The 17,232-nt window shown below is 44.2% G+C and overlaps 1 protein-coding gene across 1 annotated transcript; it reads left to right on the forward strand.

Moving 5' to 3' along the window:
* Positions 1-1,305: 1,305 nt before the first annotated feature.
* LOC134358121 (neuromedin-B-like) lies at positions 1,306-8,871 on the forward strand. The gene is made up of 3 exons (XM_063070111.1): positions 1,306-1,468; positions 3,125-3,312; positions 8,812-8,871. The coding sequence occupies exons 1-3, from the start codon at positions 1,306-1,308 to the stop codon at positions 8,869-8,871; spliced, it is 411 nt and encodes a 136-aa protein (XP_062926181.1).
* Positions 8,872-17,232: the final 8,361 nt, after the last annotated feature.

Genomic DNA, 17,232 nt, shown 5'->3' on the forward strand with positions numbered 1-17,232 from the left:
AATGGGCAACGAAAGCTCATTTTGATTGACGACCTGTGTCTAATGTTGGAACCATTTCATTGGCTGCAGGTAGCTTTGGGTCGATTTGAGACTTCAAAGGTATTAGATTTTAAACAGCACTTCGAAAGTTAAAATTGAAAACGGAGAGGGAAATAGGATTGCAAACACAAATCATTGAACCTATCAACCTCTCTTGTGCCGTATCATAGAACAATTGAAAAGTTAATATTATCAAGGACGTCACGTTTATTTTTAACCTATTTAACAGTTTAAGGAAATGTTAAACACCTCAGATCCGGTACGGAAACGATAGAAAGATATAATCGAACCATATAACTTTCACTGGGATCTGTGAGTTGAATCTAGCGTAAACTATGGTCAATCTGAACAATATCACCCCACCCCGCCCCGCGTTTACTTTCTCAGTTGATATAAATGGGGCAATTTCACAGGGATTTCACCCGAGTCACCGGGAAATTGAGAATGTAAATTATCTGGGGAACTACATCCTCGGTTGATGTATAAAACAAATAAAATAGGCATCGTGGAGGCTTTTAAAGTGATATTAAGGATTCACTTGCCCACACAGACGCATTTTGAAATAATGTGCAGAGGTCAGCGTGATCGGAAGGTATGGATACTAAGTGCTGTATCGGAACTACTGACAGAAACAGTTCTGTTCTCGATGAAAAATGGACGTAATTGTGTATAATTTACTCCCAGGGCAGCGCTTCTGGCACGATGCCGCGCTATATTTAGACGTGGTAGAGAGATAGAGGGTCTCAAACGCAAGGTGATTCTGGATTACTTTCTTCTGCCCTGAGCTCTCTGCTGGAGGGGCGAATGGGTCTCTGAGCTGGCGTGAAGGCAGACGTTGCCGGCTCTTGCTCCATCCCGCACCGGCACAAACGCATCTCCTCCGAGAGTTGGGCGATCGCAGATAACCGAGAAGTTGAGAATTTGAAAGTAAATAAAGCGAAGAGGAGTCTCTAGTCTAACCGCGCCTCGAGACTCACATTTTCACCTAGGGATCACTAGACTCCCCTCCTGCCTCATTAGCCCGACCATCTCTCGCTACACATTTCACTTGTTCCCTCCCTGATGTCCCAACACCGACCAGAGCTGGTCCTCAGTGCATTAGTCATCCGTGCTGAGGATTCGACTGGGCGCCGCCCATCGTCCCCGGGAAAGTATAAAAAGAACAGAGCAATGAAGCAGCGAGACAGAACCCGGGAAACCGCGAGACGCTTTGCCCACAGGGAGAGAAAAGGAAAGGGAACGAGAGAGACAGAGTGTGAGGCAAGAATGACAGCTCTCTGCAGCCGCGAGATGGGTTACCTCGGCTTCCTCGCTTACCTGGTTGTGTTTTCGTACTTGTCCGTGTCCTCCGCGGTCAGTCTAGATCTTACAGAAGCCAACAATGTTTCCAAGATCAAAGTCAATCCGAGAGGAAATCTGTGGGCCACAGGTAAGGTAACGGCGTGTCCAGGGCAGTGAGTGTGGGTCTCGGGGAAGGGGGTCTTATCTCCGGTTGGGCTCACATTTACAGTCGGAGGAAGGATTAGGCAATGCTCAAGATGCTGGAGGAACTCAGCGAGTCGGGCAGCATCTATAGCGAGAAATCGACAGTGGACGTTTGAGGTCGCGACGCCTTGATGAATGTTGTGTCATGCACCTTGTGTGTTGCTCCAAATTCCAGCATCCGCGGTCTTTTGGATCTCCACACCTTCGATGGTGTCGGGAATCAGTGCCTATCCAAACTGGGGAAGGGGAAGGTAGAGCATTTACAATTAACCATGTTTGTACGTTAGCTGTTTGAGCTCCTTAAAGTGCCATAGAGTCACAGAGCACAACAGCAAAGGAGCAGACCCTTCGGCCCATCTAGTCCATGCCAATCTGTTATTCTGCCTAGTTCCATTGACCCGAGCTGGAGCATAGCCCTCCATCCCCTCCCATCCATCTACTTATCCAAACGTCTCCTAAATCATGATTTAAAACCGTAAGCCAGTAAGACACGGGGGCAGAATTAGGCCATTTCCCCTGTGGAGTCTTCTCCACCATCAGGTGGTATCTGACTTATTATTCCTCTCAACCCCATTCCCGTATCCTTCGACGCTGTTACTAATGAGGAACTTTCCAATCTCTGCTTTAAGTATACCAGATGATAAATATTGAGTTAAATATACCAGTAGTCAAACATTTTATCCGTGAAATAAAACAAGAATAGTTTGGAAGCTCTTTTAATTTACTATCATTGCTACTTCGCACAGCTAAGGGAATGGCCTGGTCCCGCCCTCGTTCTCTGGAATTGTACCATCTCTTCTCTTCATTCCTCTACCTGTTATCCGTTTCCACCGCCCAGGTGAGTGTAAGGAGTCTGTGTACGAATGTTGCTGGCCAGTAGATGGCAGTGTAGTCGATATGAGGAGAGGAAGCAGTCAAACCTGTGGTACCTCATCCTCCAAACCTGTAAATGGGCCGCATGTGGTGAACAAGGTTCCGCCAGGGAAACTGACTCCTAACCACGGAGGTGCAGCGGAAAGAGCAACTGCCTCGCACCTCCAGAGATCCGGGTCCGATCCTGACCTCCGGTGCTCTCTGGGTGGAGTTCGCACGTTCGCCTTGTGATCGCGTGGAATTCCTTGGGTTAACTGAAGGCTGCAATGTGATTCAAGTGTGTAAACGACAAATGAACTATGCAAATACAAAAACAGAAAAAATAATAATAAATAAATAATAGATATCGAGAACATATTATTCCCCCCGGCCCAAGAGCCTTATGGTTGAGGGTAATAACTTTTCCTGAACCTGGTGTTGTGGGACCTGAGGCTCATGTACCTGCTTCTTGATGGGAGCAGCGACAAGAGACATTGGCCTGGGTGGTGGGGGTCCTCGATGATGGACGCTGCGACGGCGTCCTTTGTAAATGCAATGTCGGAGAACGCAGGGTTAAGGTACGACTAGCATAAAGGTGGGAGTTGATGATGGGCCGAAGGGCTTGTTTCAGTCTCTGTGACTCTACTGGGTGGCTGCTTTGAGACGATGCATTTGACAACACACCAGATGTTCGCGGGGGCACAGCCCAGATGACTCCGCTGTGACGATCTCTATTGTTGGGTCGCAGGACACTTTATGGGAAAGAAGAGCCTGTCAGATTATCCAGATGGATATGACGATACTCCGGCGCTACTCCCTCTCACCTCTCCCGAAGACACTAAGACTATCGGGAGCCTGCTGAGCCGGAGGATGCTGGAAATCGCCCTGGCCCAAGAAGCAAAGGGGAAGCGAGTGAGATACGGCTCCGGAGCCCAGGTAACGCCGCAAGTGCAAATATATTTCAGGATACAGCGGACAGTGCGGACGAAGGTGATGGTATGAACGGTGCCAATCCACCCGCACGTTCTCCTGTATTCAATATATTTTCCCGATCGATGTGTACATGTTGGGTACTTCCTTTAGGAGAGACAATAGACGCGAGACAGTTCCCTCAAGTCCGCAATAACCATCAAACATACATCTTCCTCCCGTTTGATTCTCAATCTTTTATTCCCACCAGCTCTTCCGGATTCTACCGCTCACCAACTCGTTAGGGTCAATTTAAATCGCACAATTAACATCATCCCGCGTGTCTGAGAGACGTGGGAGGAAACTGCAGCACAGGCGGGAAGTCCGTACCGCACTTTCTCTGTAACTGTTACACTTCATTCTACTTCGTTTTTGCTTTACCTTGTTCTACCTCAATAAACCGTGTGCTGATTGATCTGTATGAACAGTATGCAAGACAAGCTTTTCACTGTAACTCGGTACACGTGACAATTAAGCCAATACAAATACCAATAACCCCCCTGATCAGACGGAAACGTACAAAATCTACACTTTCAGCGCCCGAGGTCAGGATTGACCCTGCGTCTGTGGAATCTGCCAGCTCTCAGATGGTCAGTCAGTTTTACCGAGCACCTGCCTTCAAACATTCTTCAGACGTCCCTCGACGGGGATCTCGGCCTGCCGACCCACTCCGGCTACCTCAGAGGTACTCGGCGATTGGCATCCGCCCGATTCGCAAGCTCGAAGCCTTCCAGCCCAGAGCGAAAAAGCCCAGACGTGGACGAACCTGCCCTTTCACTGGATTCCACATTACAGAGGCCCTTAGTGATTGTGTGTGGAAACAACAGACAACCAAATGGGTTGCTGAAAAGACCAACTAAATTTCTCGTCATCTGAATCAGTGATAATACATTTAATTCTGATTTTGTGCCATGTGTTAGAAATATCCATTAAATAGACCACATGTATTTCCTGTCAGGGGCCGGTCTGTTTCAGCGCTTGAGGTCAAAGTCAATGTCCAAAGTCCGGTTAATTGTCACAGGCTCAAGTTCATGTCCAGTACATCTCCCGTACTGGTACACAGACTGCTGACGGCAGCCCACCAGAGTGCACTATCCTGGCCAGTCCCTCAAGCTGTCCCCATGTGTAGCCCATCTTCCAAGATCCTTCCTCTTCCCTGAATGAGGTCTTTGGTGCTTCTGTTCGTTTTTTCAGTAGCTATGGGTTTTTTTATGGATGGAGTTACTGGCCACATTCTCAACCCTCCTCCTTTGGCGTGATACACGTATGCACAGGTGCAATGAGAAACTTAGTCAATCCGTGTCACGGGCACAAAAGGAAGTTAAATGATAGGTGAACACGAGGAATTCTGCAGATGCTGGAAATTCAAGCAACACACATCAAAGTTGCTGGTGAACGCAGCAGGCCAGGCAGCATCTCTAGGAAGAGGTACAGTCGACATTTCGGGCCAAGACCCTTCATCAGGACTAACTGAAAGAAGAGCTAGTAAGAGAGTAAGAAATCTCTTACTGGCTCTTCTTTCAGTTAGTCCTGACAAAGGGTCTCGGCCTGAAACGTCGACGGTACCTCTTCCTAGAGATGCTGCCTGGCCTAAATGATAGGTGAAGTGCATTTTAAATTGGAGTCAAACATAGAACATTACATCACAGTACAGGCCCTTTGGCCAACCTTTTAACCTACTCCAAGATCAATCTAACCCTTCCCTCCTACATAACCCTCCACTTTTCTGTTATCCACATGGCCGTCTAAGAACTTCTTAAATGCCCTCTTGTATCTGTCTTTACCACCGCCCCTGGCAGGGCATTCCACGCACTCACCACTGTTTGTGTAAAGAACGTATCTCTGTCATCCCAGCTATGCCTCACTCCAATCACCTTAAAATGACACCCCATCGTATTAGCCATGTCTGCGTTGGGAAAAGTTTCTGTCTATCCACTTTATTTATACCTCTTCTAATCTTTCACACCTCTGTCAAGTCACTTCTCATTCTCCTTTGCTCCAAACAGAAAATCCCTCACTCACTCAACCTATCTTCAAAAGACATGCTCTCCAATTCAGGCAGCATCCTTTAAAAGTTTTGGATATATTGCATTAAAATAACTATTTTATGTGAGAAAAGTAAGGTGTGCAATGCAACAGGTCTATTGTATGTTCGGGTCCAACTGATGGACCTTATCAGTAATATTTTTCAAAACACTGGAATCCTGATATCTTGGTAAGACTAGATTCAGTGGGTAATCATGTTTTTTCACACCATTATCAGATTCCACGACTCCCTTTTGTTCCATAACAATTCTCCCCGCTGCAATTCTAGCAAACAAGTGTTTTATCTTAATTCGACCATTCTGTAAACTTCCCTTTGCAAGGACACAAATCTTATTAAATCCCTTCCAGACTTTCAAAACATAATTAAGCACACTGACACATGTTTTCAAATCAGACCTTAGTTCTCTGAGTTATGTCAAAGGTCCCTTTGACCTGTAACTGAACACAGGTTCCAACAAACTACCCTCCAACGGGTTCTGAATCGAATCTCCAACAATAAATAAGAGGAGAGGAACCCCCTCATCTCAATTTTTCCCATTTTTCACACAATATGCTTCAATCATAGTCTTAAGAGTTGAGTTGACCCATTCCAAGGCTCCCTTGGACTCCGTGTGATATGCAGATGACACCATGTGCCTAGCTTCCAATTCTCTAACTATCCCCTGGAATGTTCTTGAAATAAAGTTACTGCCCTGGTCAAATTGAATTTCTTTGGGCAGACCTACCAGTGTGAAAAACTTACTGAATAACTTCACCACAGACTTGGCCTGGATGTTTCTGAGAGGCACAGCTTCAGGGAACCGAGACACAGCACACACAATTGTTAACAGATACTGACAATCAGCTGCAGTCTTTGGCAATGGGCCCACACAATGCACTATGACCCTAGAAAAAGATTCACCAAAAGCAGGTATCGGTTTAAGTGGTGTTACTTGAATAACCTGATTAGATTTCCCCTCAACTTGACAGGTATGGCATGTCCTATTAAAATTCACAACATCATTCCTTAAACTAGGCCAGTAAATTTCCTTCATAATCCTGTTCACTGTCTTCCTCGACGTCCACCTAAAGGCATACTGTGAGCCATGTTTAACATTTCAGCCCGGTACACTTTCGGAAACACCACGTGACTTGCAAGCACAGTGGCTGGTCTCCACTTCCTCATTAACATCACATCTTTAAGGTAATGTCCCACTGACTCTCTCTGAACCTCCTCTCCTGTGAGAGCTAGCTCCTTTAAAGCCATCATTTCAGAATCTCACTTCTGTTCCTCTATAAATTCCTTCCTCAATAAGGACAAACCTTTCCTTTTCTCCTTGCTCTCCTCAGCTTTACTACCCTCTAATTCCTGCTGAAATCTGGAAGGTAGAAAAGTCTGTGGTACATCATCATAATTTAAACCTCTGGTCTTGCTATCATAGGCCCGAACCTCCCAGCTATTCTCTGGCAAACTCTCATCTGGAGTAAACTCAAGCTCGTGGGTCAAAATCTCTTTGTCTGCTTTCTTAGCAGACCCCCACAAGATAGCAGCATCCTCTGCACCTAGGTATGCCCTTATATCATCAGGAACACAACTTTTAAATTCATCACACAAAACAAGCCCTTCCGAGCTGTAAAAATCATCAGGGTCCGACATTGATCCTCTCAGCTGCCACATCTCCCTTATCAACTGTCTCTGTCTTTGTGTCTCTTCTCTCTGTTTTTCTGCCTCTTCGGCCTCAAGCCGTTTCAGTTGCAACTCATGCTGTCTTTTCCTATCCTCAGTCTCCAGCCTGTATTTCTCCAGCTGAAGCTGAATCTCAGCCTCAGTAAGGTTACCTTCTGTGAACATTTTCAATACATCCTCAGTAAATTGTTTCGTCAAAACAGAATATTCAACTATCTTCTTTTGAGTTTCTATCTTCGTCATACCCTTCTTTACCATTGTAAGCTTTAATTCCTTAACAATGTCACACAACTCATACTTTCTAGCTTTCGTCAAGGCCATGGGGTTTGGTGATCCCAGAAATTCCGCAACATCCATTTCTGCTGTTTTTCCACACAACCAAATCAAAAGGGAACTTTCCCCCAATCAATTCAAACAAGCCTCTCGACCAAATTGTTCATATCCCGGACTAGCCCCCAATTTTGTCATGTACCCCGTGATGGGAATGAAGAACCAGCAGAAATAGAAAACACTTTGGAGTCCAGTATTGCTATTAACTAATAATATTTATCAGTAACTACGCAATACAGTAATACAAATGTAGATAAATCAAACAGGTTAGCAATGATTATATCAAAGTAAGTATGGAATGTATATGAAAATTAAGCTCCTTCAAGTCTAGGGGTAAAAAGATACAGTCTTAAAATGGTGAGTAAAGTTCAGTTCAGTTCGTGGTATTGAGTTGAGTCGTGATGGAGAGAGAGAGAGAGAGAGGGAGAGATTTGAGTCTTCAGGTGAGCTGACCCCATCGATCTTCTCGTTGTCCTCCAAAATTGTCCTCCAAAATCCTTTAAAAGTCACCGACTGTGACTTGAACAAAGAGGACCAGTCTTCTGTGGTACAGCTATCACCCAGGCAAGGTTGGACACATGGACAACTCCCCACCGGTCACTGCCTTTTCTTTTCACTGCAAGAGCCACTGATCGATCTGCCTGATCGATCCTGTAAAAACCCACTTTTTCTGCGGGCACAACAAAGCTCATTCAGTGTCCGAACATGTGTCCGAGGTCTATATCATCTGACCTTCTATTTTATCTTCCTGTGCTGAGCACCAACTGTCTCTCAAATAACTCCTCCTTCCTTTCTCTGTGTAAGAAATGCAAGCAGGCAAATGTCCTTGAGAAGTATCAACACACTGCCGAAAAATCATAACGTCGATTGTCCATTAAATAACGCTGCCTTTGGTCACCAGAGCAACTTTCGAGCTGCTCAGTGCCATCTCTAACTCAGCAGAAATCCAAAAGTTAGCCAGTTCTTTCTCGTGCCTTAAAGTGACAGTCCAATAGTTAGTCTTCTTCTCTCTCTCTCTTTCTTTCTCTCTCTCTTTTCAAAAAGACATGTCAGTGTTAAATAACTCTCTCTCTCTTTTCATAAGCACAATTCGTAGGGGTAATCGAGCAGAGTTCATTGGGGTAATTCAGAACCCCGTCAGACTCCAAACAGAAAATCCCTCACTCACTCAACCTATCTTCAAAAGACATGCTCTCCAATCCAGGCAGCATCCTTTAAAAGTTTTGGATATATTGCATTAAAATAACTATTTTATGTGAGAAATATAAAGGGTGCAATGCAACAGGTCTATTGTATATTCGGGGAATATTGTATGCCACTTGTATAAAACGCTAAAGGCAGTCACACTGCACATTGCCCACACCCGCAGTGGATGCACCATGTCTGTATGTAGAATGACACGTTCACTCCATTTTTCATTCCAGGAAACAGGACTAATAACGAAGATTATCGAGAGGTATGGCAGAAGTACAAAGAAAAGATGAACATCCAGGAAAATGGTTGGTGAAGTTGTGAGCAAGATGACTCGAATGGTGAATGTGGACATTTTGTTGTAACAATAGTGTATTTCCATCACATATTTTATGTTTTGCTTCTGTACACTTATCCATATCTATTAAAGAGGGAGCAAGGATTATTCTGTATTTTTCTGACTTATTTGCATTGTTAAAGCACATTTAATGTAACCACAAGTTTATTCTTGGCGAATAAAGAATATATTGTTTTAGCAACTAGTATTTGGAATTTAATCCCATGAAAATGGATTGAGAAACAAGATCACAGCTGCAGATTGGGAGAATGGAATTGCTGACATAGCCTCACCCATGAAATGGTGTCCTTTGTCCTGATAATGTAAAATTACAGTGTTGTTGTGAATTTCATTGCGGTGACTCCAGATCCTTCCACGTAAAGTATGCCAGTTGTGAAACACTGCTCCAGCCTCAATAGATGAAGTAGATTTTCCTTTTTACCTTTCCCGTCCACTCTGTGGTCCGTGATCAGCTGCATGGACCATCTGCCTTTGTTCTGGATGTTCATTATAATTCTATATTGCACTATTTTCTCCAAACTTAATAAATCAAAAAGGGGCACACATGCACACAATTACAGATGGATACACACAGAATGTATTTCACAGAGGCACACTCACATATACACAGATGGGCACACACACACACACACAAAACAGGCCAACTAGCTCTTGACAGCTGTTGATTTGGAGGCCATTTCTGGACGAGCTGTGAGATTTGTCATTCCCTCTCCAACTTCACCCCCCTGACATCCACCTACCTCTAACTCCCAAATCCCCCTCCCTTCCCCTCCATTGTTCAATCCACCCATCCTGCTTCCCCAACCCCTCATCAGTCCACTAATCACCTCAGAACCCTGCCTCCTCTCCTCCTTACTCTGGCAATTCCCCCTCCACTCTCACACCCATTTAAGGCTCTGATCCATCCCACCCCTCCCACCCCTCCACAAATTCTACTCGACCCACTGCTTTCCTCAGGCTGATTGTTTATTGGTCCATCCTTATATTGCTTTGCAGACTCAGCATTTGCCAACAGAATCTGCTTAACACCAAATCGCAGATCTGAATTCTCAGTGCAGATTCATATCTTCTTCCAGCTTTATCTCCAGCACAGGGTCACTGCCTTTCTGGTTACAGGGAAACTTTTCATAAATAAGGCAACATTATATCCCGATGTGCTTTCTTTAAAATGAAATGTGATGCTTACAGTACACGTGTACATATTCAATAATGTGTGTGTGTGTGTCGGTCTGTGTGCGAGAGCATGGGCCCTTAACTCCTGGTGGAGTCGTCGGGGAGCTGTGATGACAAGCTTTTTGCACGGATCTTTTTTGGTATGCTCATCGTCTTGGGCATCTGAATCCTGGTGGAGCCCATACCTCTCCAGGTTTTTTTTTACGAGGTCAAGTTGTTAGATTGATAGTCAACCCAGCACGGATGGAGAGCGTGCAAGGGAGCTGGCCGGATTCGAACTCGGTACCTCTCGCCCCAAAGTCCAGCACTGATGCCACTACGCCACTAGCGGTAATATTCAATAATGTGCTGGTCCAATTACAGTGTGATTTCTATACATGATACGTACATAGACTAAAGTTCAAGTTCAAATATATTTTCATGGGCATACATACCCAGGATATAATTGCCATGACAATTAGCTCTTTGCAGCAGCAGTAGCACAGTACAGTACAGAATTATTCAACAGCAATTCCAAAATAAGTAAATTAATATAAATTATACGTAATTTACACAACAAAACAAACAGCAGTAACACTATCAAATTAGTGCAACAGATTTGCAGAAGTATTGCTCACATAAGCTTTGGCTTCTTCCCAGCTTCTCATTTTGTGTATGCGTGATTGAAGAATATCAGCACAGCCAGAATATCCCACAGAACAACCTACTGCAGCGCCCATTACAACCACCTGCCTCATGGGAGTCGTACGGCAAGCCATTCTATACACACAGTGCCTCCTGTATCTAAAAGAGTGGCCAAATAGTGTATGTGTGTGGTCTGATGCTGTCGTTCATCAATTTCAGGCTCGGCACATTTTGCATTCCGAGATATTCTTCAGCACGTCCCTGTTGCAATCTGTGGTTATTTGAGATACTGTCGCCTTCCTGTCAGCTTGAAGCAATCTGGCCATTCTCCACTGACCTCTCTCATTAACAAGGCATTTTCACCCATAGAACTGACTATCACTGGAATCTTTCTGTTTTCCTTTTTGCGCAATCCTCTGTAGACTCTCCAGACTGTTGTGTATGAAAATCCGAGGATATCTGCAGTTTTTCGGATACTCAAACCTTCCCGTCTGGCACCAACAAAATATTTCACAGTCCAAGTCACTGAGATCACATTTCATCTCCATTCTGACATTTGGTCTGAACAACAACTGAACTTCTTGACCATGTCTGCATGCTTTCATGCATCGAGTTGCTGCCACGGGATTGGCTAAATAGATATTTGCATTAATGAGCAGGTGTACAGGTGTAACTAATAAAGTGGCCACCAAATGTGCATCAACAGTCAAATGTACAAAAGGGGAAATTTTATAGGAGATTTGCAAGATGCATTCTTTGCACAGAGAGTGGTAGTTTGCAGATAAATAGCATTGTTCAAGAGGCATTTAGACAGATAGAAACATAGTAAACCTACTGCACAATACAAGTCGTTTGTCCCAGAATGCTCTGCTGAACTGGGCATTACTTTAGAAATTACCTCGTGTTACCTATAGCTCTCTATTTTTCTAAGCTCCATGTACCTATCCAGGAGTCTCTAAAACGACCCTATTGTATCCTTGTAAATCTCCCCTGCACCCTTTCTATGGTTTCCACATCCTTCCTGTAGTGAGGCTACTAGAACTGAGTACAGTACTCCATGTGGGGTCTGACCAGGGTCCTATATAGCTGCAACATTACCTCTTGGCTCCTAAACTCAATCCCACATTTGATGAAGGCCAATAAACCATACGCCTTCTTAAACACAGAGTCAACCTGCATAGCAGCTTTGAGTGCCCTATGGACTCAGACCCCAAGATCCCGCTGATCCTCCACACTGCCAAGGAGGTTTATCATTAATACTATATTCTTCCATCATATTTGACCTACCAAAATGAACCACCTCACACTTATATGGGTTGAGCTCCATCTGCCACTTCTCAGCCCAGTTTTGCATCCTATTGATGTCCCGCTGTAATCTCTGACAGCCCTCCACACTATCCACAACACCCCCACCCTTCGTGGCATCAGCAGATTTGCTAACCTATCCCTCCACTTCCTCATCCAGGTCACTTATAAGAATCATGAAATGAGGGGTCCCAGAACAGATCACTGAGGCACACCACTGGTCACCAATCTCCATGCAGAATATGACCCATCTACTCTTTGTTTTCAGTGGGCAAGCCAATTCTGAATCCATGAAGTAATGTCCCCTGGGATCCTATGCCTTGTTACTTTCTCAATAAGCCTGGCATGGGGTACTTTATCAAATGCCTTGCTGAAATTCATATACACTACATCTACTGCTCTAACTTCATCAATATGTTTAGTCACATTCTCAAAAAATTCAATCAGGTTCATAAGGCATAACCTGTGTTTGACAAAGCCATGCTGACTGTTCCTAATCATATTATCTCTGTCCAAATGTTCATAAATCCTGCCTCTCAGGATCTTTTTCTTCAACTTACCAACCACTGAAGTAAGAATCACTGGTCTATAATTTCCTGGGCTACCACTACTCCCTTTCTTGATTAAGGGAACAACATCTGCAACCCTTCAATCCTCCAGAACCTCTCCCGTCTTCATTGATGATGCAAAGGTCATTGCCAGAGGCTCAGCAATCTCCTCACCCACCTCCCACAGTAGCCTGGGTTATATCTCATCTGGTCCCGATGATTTCTCCAATTTGATGCTTTCCAAAAGTTCCAGCACATCCTCTTTCTTAATATCTATATGCTCAAGCTTTTCAGTCCACTGTAAGTCATCCCTAAAATCGCCAAGATCCTTTTCGGTAGTGAATACTGAAGCAAAGTATTCATTAAGTACCTCTGCTATCTCCTCCAGTTCCATACACACGTCTCCACTGTCACACTTGATTGGTCCTATTCTCTCACGTCATATCTTCTTGCTCTTCACATACTTGTAGAATACCTTGGGGTTTTCCTTAATCCTCTCTGCCAAAGCCTTTTCATGGCCCCTTCTGACTCTCCCAATTTCATTCTTAAGTTCCTTCCTGCTAGCCTTATGATCTTCTAGATCTCTATCATTACCTATTTTTTGAACCTTTTTTAAGCTCTTCTTTTCTTCTTGACTAGATTTACAACAGCCTTTGTACACCACGCTTCCTGTACCCTACCATCCTTTCCCTGTCTCATTGGAATGCACCTATACAGAACTCCACGCAAACATCCCCTGAAGATTTGCCACATTTCTGCGGTACATTTCCTTGAGAACATCAGTTCCCAATTTATGCTTCCAAGTTCCTGCCTGATAGGCTCATATTTCCCCTTACTCCAATTAAACACTTTCCAAACTTGCCTGTTCCTATTCCTCTCTAATGCTATGGTAAAGGAGATAGAATTGTGATCACCATCTCCAAAATGCTCTCCCACTGAGAGATCTGACACCTGACCAGGTTCATTTCCCAATACCAGATCAAGTACAGGATGTATGAACAGGCAGAGGGTGGGAGATATAGACAATGTGCAGGTAAGGGGGATTGGTTTTGATTGGTATCACGGTTGTAACAGACATTGTGGGCTGAAGATCTCAAGCCAATCTATGTACTACTGGTAGATACGTGACTCCAATGAATGCTCCTTGTCTAATCAATTGTCAGGAATAACACAGCAATACCTACAACCCAATCTTGGTCTCCGTTGGTCAAGGTCAACCATGGATGTTGCATCCCAGCTATCTACATGATACGTAAGCCCAGGGAAGTACTACAAGGACAGCAAGCTGCTGCCCTGAAACAGGCTCCCCATCTCCATGCATCTGATGAGACCACAGGTACAGCAGAGACCGATACAGTTTGGCACCAGCAGCATTGCAGGAGTTGCCAGTCAGCATTGAACTCAATGTAGGACTGCCTTAGGGAATCCAGCCCCAGATTGCTCCTCAGGGATTAGTCCCAAAGCCGTCCCCATGAGTGGGTACAGCCGCAAGGCAGCAGAGGTTTAACATCAGAGTTTCCTTTCTCATGTGTGAGTTGCCAGTCTTGGCTGATAAGCCCCATCTGCTCAAAGCGACTGGTTTAAGGCACCAGTAACCCTGCTTTGCCCCTTCTCCTGTCAGTAGAAACGGTTCTGCCAGGCTCAGTAACTAAGCACACGTGAAGGCCAGGAGCTGGACTTGGTTGTCAGAGGTTACTTGAGATGTCCGCCATTGGGAGCATTTACTAGGAAGTGGGAGTTTATCCCTACTACAAACTCCGGCTACAAAAATGTTAAGGAACCCTGTAAATCAAACTCAATATAAAATACAACATTAAAGAGCAGTAGATATTTCTCTCTTCCTTGAGTGCTTGTACGTTATGGGATATTGGGACTGCTGAATGCAGTGAATGGGAATGAAGGGAAAGAGCTGAGCTGCATCAGTTGGTTCTTGAAATATGAGTTGAAGGAACAAATCTGACTCATGCAACTTTCTACCTCCTTGAACACTTGAAGAAAGATGCAGGTGGTAGTATTCAAAGACGTGGACATCTGTTATAGAAACATGTGAAGTGCCCAGTCTTTTATGTGGAACCAAAGTCTGAAAATTCAAATGTCAATACAAATCCCAAAGTATTTATTGGATAAAGGCACAAGAGACTGCAGATGCTGGAATATGGAGGAACCAACAAGATGCTGGAGGAATTCAATAGGTTAGGCAGCATCTGTGGAAGGAAGAGGACCGGTAACATTTTGGATCATGACTCTTCATCTGAACTGGTTTCTCTTTCTACCAAAACCTACCCACCTACTGAATATTGAAAGGCCTAGATAGTGGACATAAAGAGCGTGTTTCCAATAGTGGGGGAGTCTAGAACCAGAGAGCGCAGCCTCAGAATACAAGGATGTTCCTTTAGCACAGCACCAGAGATGACGTGTTCAATCCTGACCTCCAGGGCTGTTAGCTTCCACATTCTCCCTGTCACAGTGTGCGTTGAGACCCTGTGCCCCAATATCATCCGGCATCTCAAGGGCATGTAGGTTTTTGGTTAATTGAACAATGTCAAATGTCCCCTGGTGCAGGAAGAAGCTAGTGAATGGAACTGAGGTTCGGATCTAATTGAGCAGTCGACCAGGTTCAAGGGTTTTAATAGCCTGCATCATCATCTTACATTCATCATGCTCCGTGTCAGATGACAAGGGCGATCATTGCCCCATGATCATGATTGTTCTTGGCAAACTTTTCTCCAGAAGTGGTTCGCCATTGCCTTCTTCTGGGCAGTGTCTTTACAAGACGGGTGACCCTAGCCATTATCGGAGATTGTCCGCCTGCACCTGTTCCATATAAGACCCCAACAATTGAGTACATACCTTACCAGGATTATATTCACTGGGCACAGGATAACAATGTAAATAAGTTATATTAGTTATGAGCAACTGGATTTAGGTTGCAACTCATTTGTGTTCCACATAATTCATTCATAAACTGGAAGATTAAAACAAAGAATTTGCATCTGTGGTTTGATGTTCATAATCACAGAACACCTGAATTTCCCAGCATCCAATGGAGAGTGGACACTGAGGAAAATCTTCCTGCTCATTTTCAAATACTGTTGTGGGTTCTTCCACGTTCAGTTACCATTGATAAGCATTTTAGCTGAAAGGCAGCACCTCTGACAGTGTCACGGTGCCTCAGCATAGCACTAGGGTGTCAAAGTAGATTTTTGTCATTATACCTTTGGAATTGCATAAGCACAGACTTTCTGAATTAAAAGTGAATTGCATTTGTCACTCCCAATATCAATAGGGAATCAATAGGGAATATCTGCAATCTTTGTTCTCACATTTAGTCACTTTTTTTTGCAGCAGACAGTAGAGGCAATTTACCTCTAAGTGGTGGAAAGGCTGAATCACAAATTTCCAACATTACATTTCAAATGTCATACAAGTAGACATTGCTATTATACTCTTAGCATAATCTCTAGGTATGACAAATGTTACAAGAACTTCAACAACAGAATACAGGTGTGACAGGAAAGGATCTCACAATAAACTACATATTTGATTACAGAATTGTAATGCCCCAGTAAAGATTTCTGCTGTAATGCAGTGAGGTACTTTATATTAGCCGTTTAAAAGCAGTGTGCCATGCTGGAAAGAGTGTTATGGCTTTGGCTAAAGAAAACAAACCATGTTGTCTAACTTCGGAATGTGTGTCAGCCATTCAGGATCCTGGTTCTAGAGAGCCGTGGGGAAGAGTTTTCTGAAGGACAATAGTCTGGTTCGGGGTCTTTGGCGTGAGCTGCGGGAGGGGCACAGGGGAAGATGCCACTGAATGCCATTGGAAGGAGAGTCCCTGTTGCAAGAAGTGCTTTGTGCAGGTGAATGGCTCCAAGCAAAAAAGGCCAATCATCTTGTGAGAGCCAGTTCTTTCGAGAAGGTCTTCGAGGGGAGTTCAGAATGTGGCAGGTTCCTTCAGGCAGACTGTGGGTCCAGCACTTGAGTAAGAAATACACCCTGACTACTCCAGTATGATCTCCAATGTTTGTGTGCACATTGCACTGTTGTAACTATAATGGACCATCTTAATTTCTTTTTTTACACAGCATTTTCTCAAAACGTGGTTCCATTTATTGAACCATCATGACGTTCCTCCTTGATTGAAACCCAAATCACACCAAACCCAGACCCGTACATAGTTTGTCAAAGGTGGCCTTCTCACTGCTGAGCCACAGAGCTTTTAGCAGAGTTGGCTAACAAGCCAAGTGTGTATGGGCCCTGGTGAGAGGGTTACAGGATTATGTGATATTTCTCTTTGTCATCCAGAGTTTAGTCTCATGCTAAGGGTACAAACAATCCCATCTAATCTAGTAATCTGATCTAATCATCCTCTTGTGCACCAAAGAAAATATCTCTCCACTCAGTTGTAGTTCATTCTTATCTATAACACCTGACACCAGCTCTGCTGTCTCTTAATTCCATACCTAATTCCTGCTTTCATGTTCCCTCCCGCCTCCAACCTACATCCTTCCACAAGCCGTCCCCTGTTGGGACATCACCCATCTATTGTATTACCCAGTGCTGACTGGCATCATCAATCACTTCAGTCTTTCAGATAGCAAAGTTTAAAGTAAATTTATTATCGAAGTATGTACGTGCCACAACAT

Source organism: Mobula hypostoma, chromosome 18, assembly GCF_963921235.1.
Source record: "Mobula hypostoma chromosome 18, sMobHyp1.1, whole genome shotgun sequence".
In the NCBI taxonomy this organism is placed as follows: Eukaryota; Metazoa; Chordata; class Chondrichthyes; order Myliobatiformes; family Myliobatidae; genus Mobula; species Mobula hypostoma.

Excerpts from the sequence above, each read along its gene's own strand:
- LOC134358121 (XM_063070111.1), top strand. The coding sequence starts at position 1,306 with ATGACAGCTCTCTGCAGCCGCGAGATGGGTTACCTCGGCTTCCTCGCT. Across the intron at positions 1,469-3,124 it reads AGGAAATCTGTGGGCCACAG|GACACTTTATGGGAAAGAAG; the intron begins GTAAGGTAACGG and ends GTTGGGTCGCAG. Across the intron at positions 3,313-8,811 it reads GATACGGCTCCGGAGCCCAG|GAAACAGGACTAATAACGAA; the intron begins GTAACGCCGCAA and ends TTTTCATTCCAG.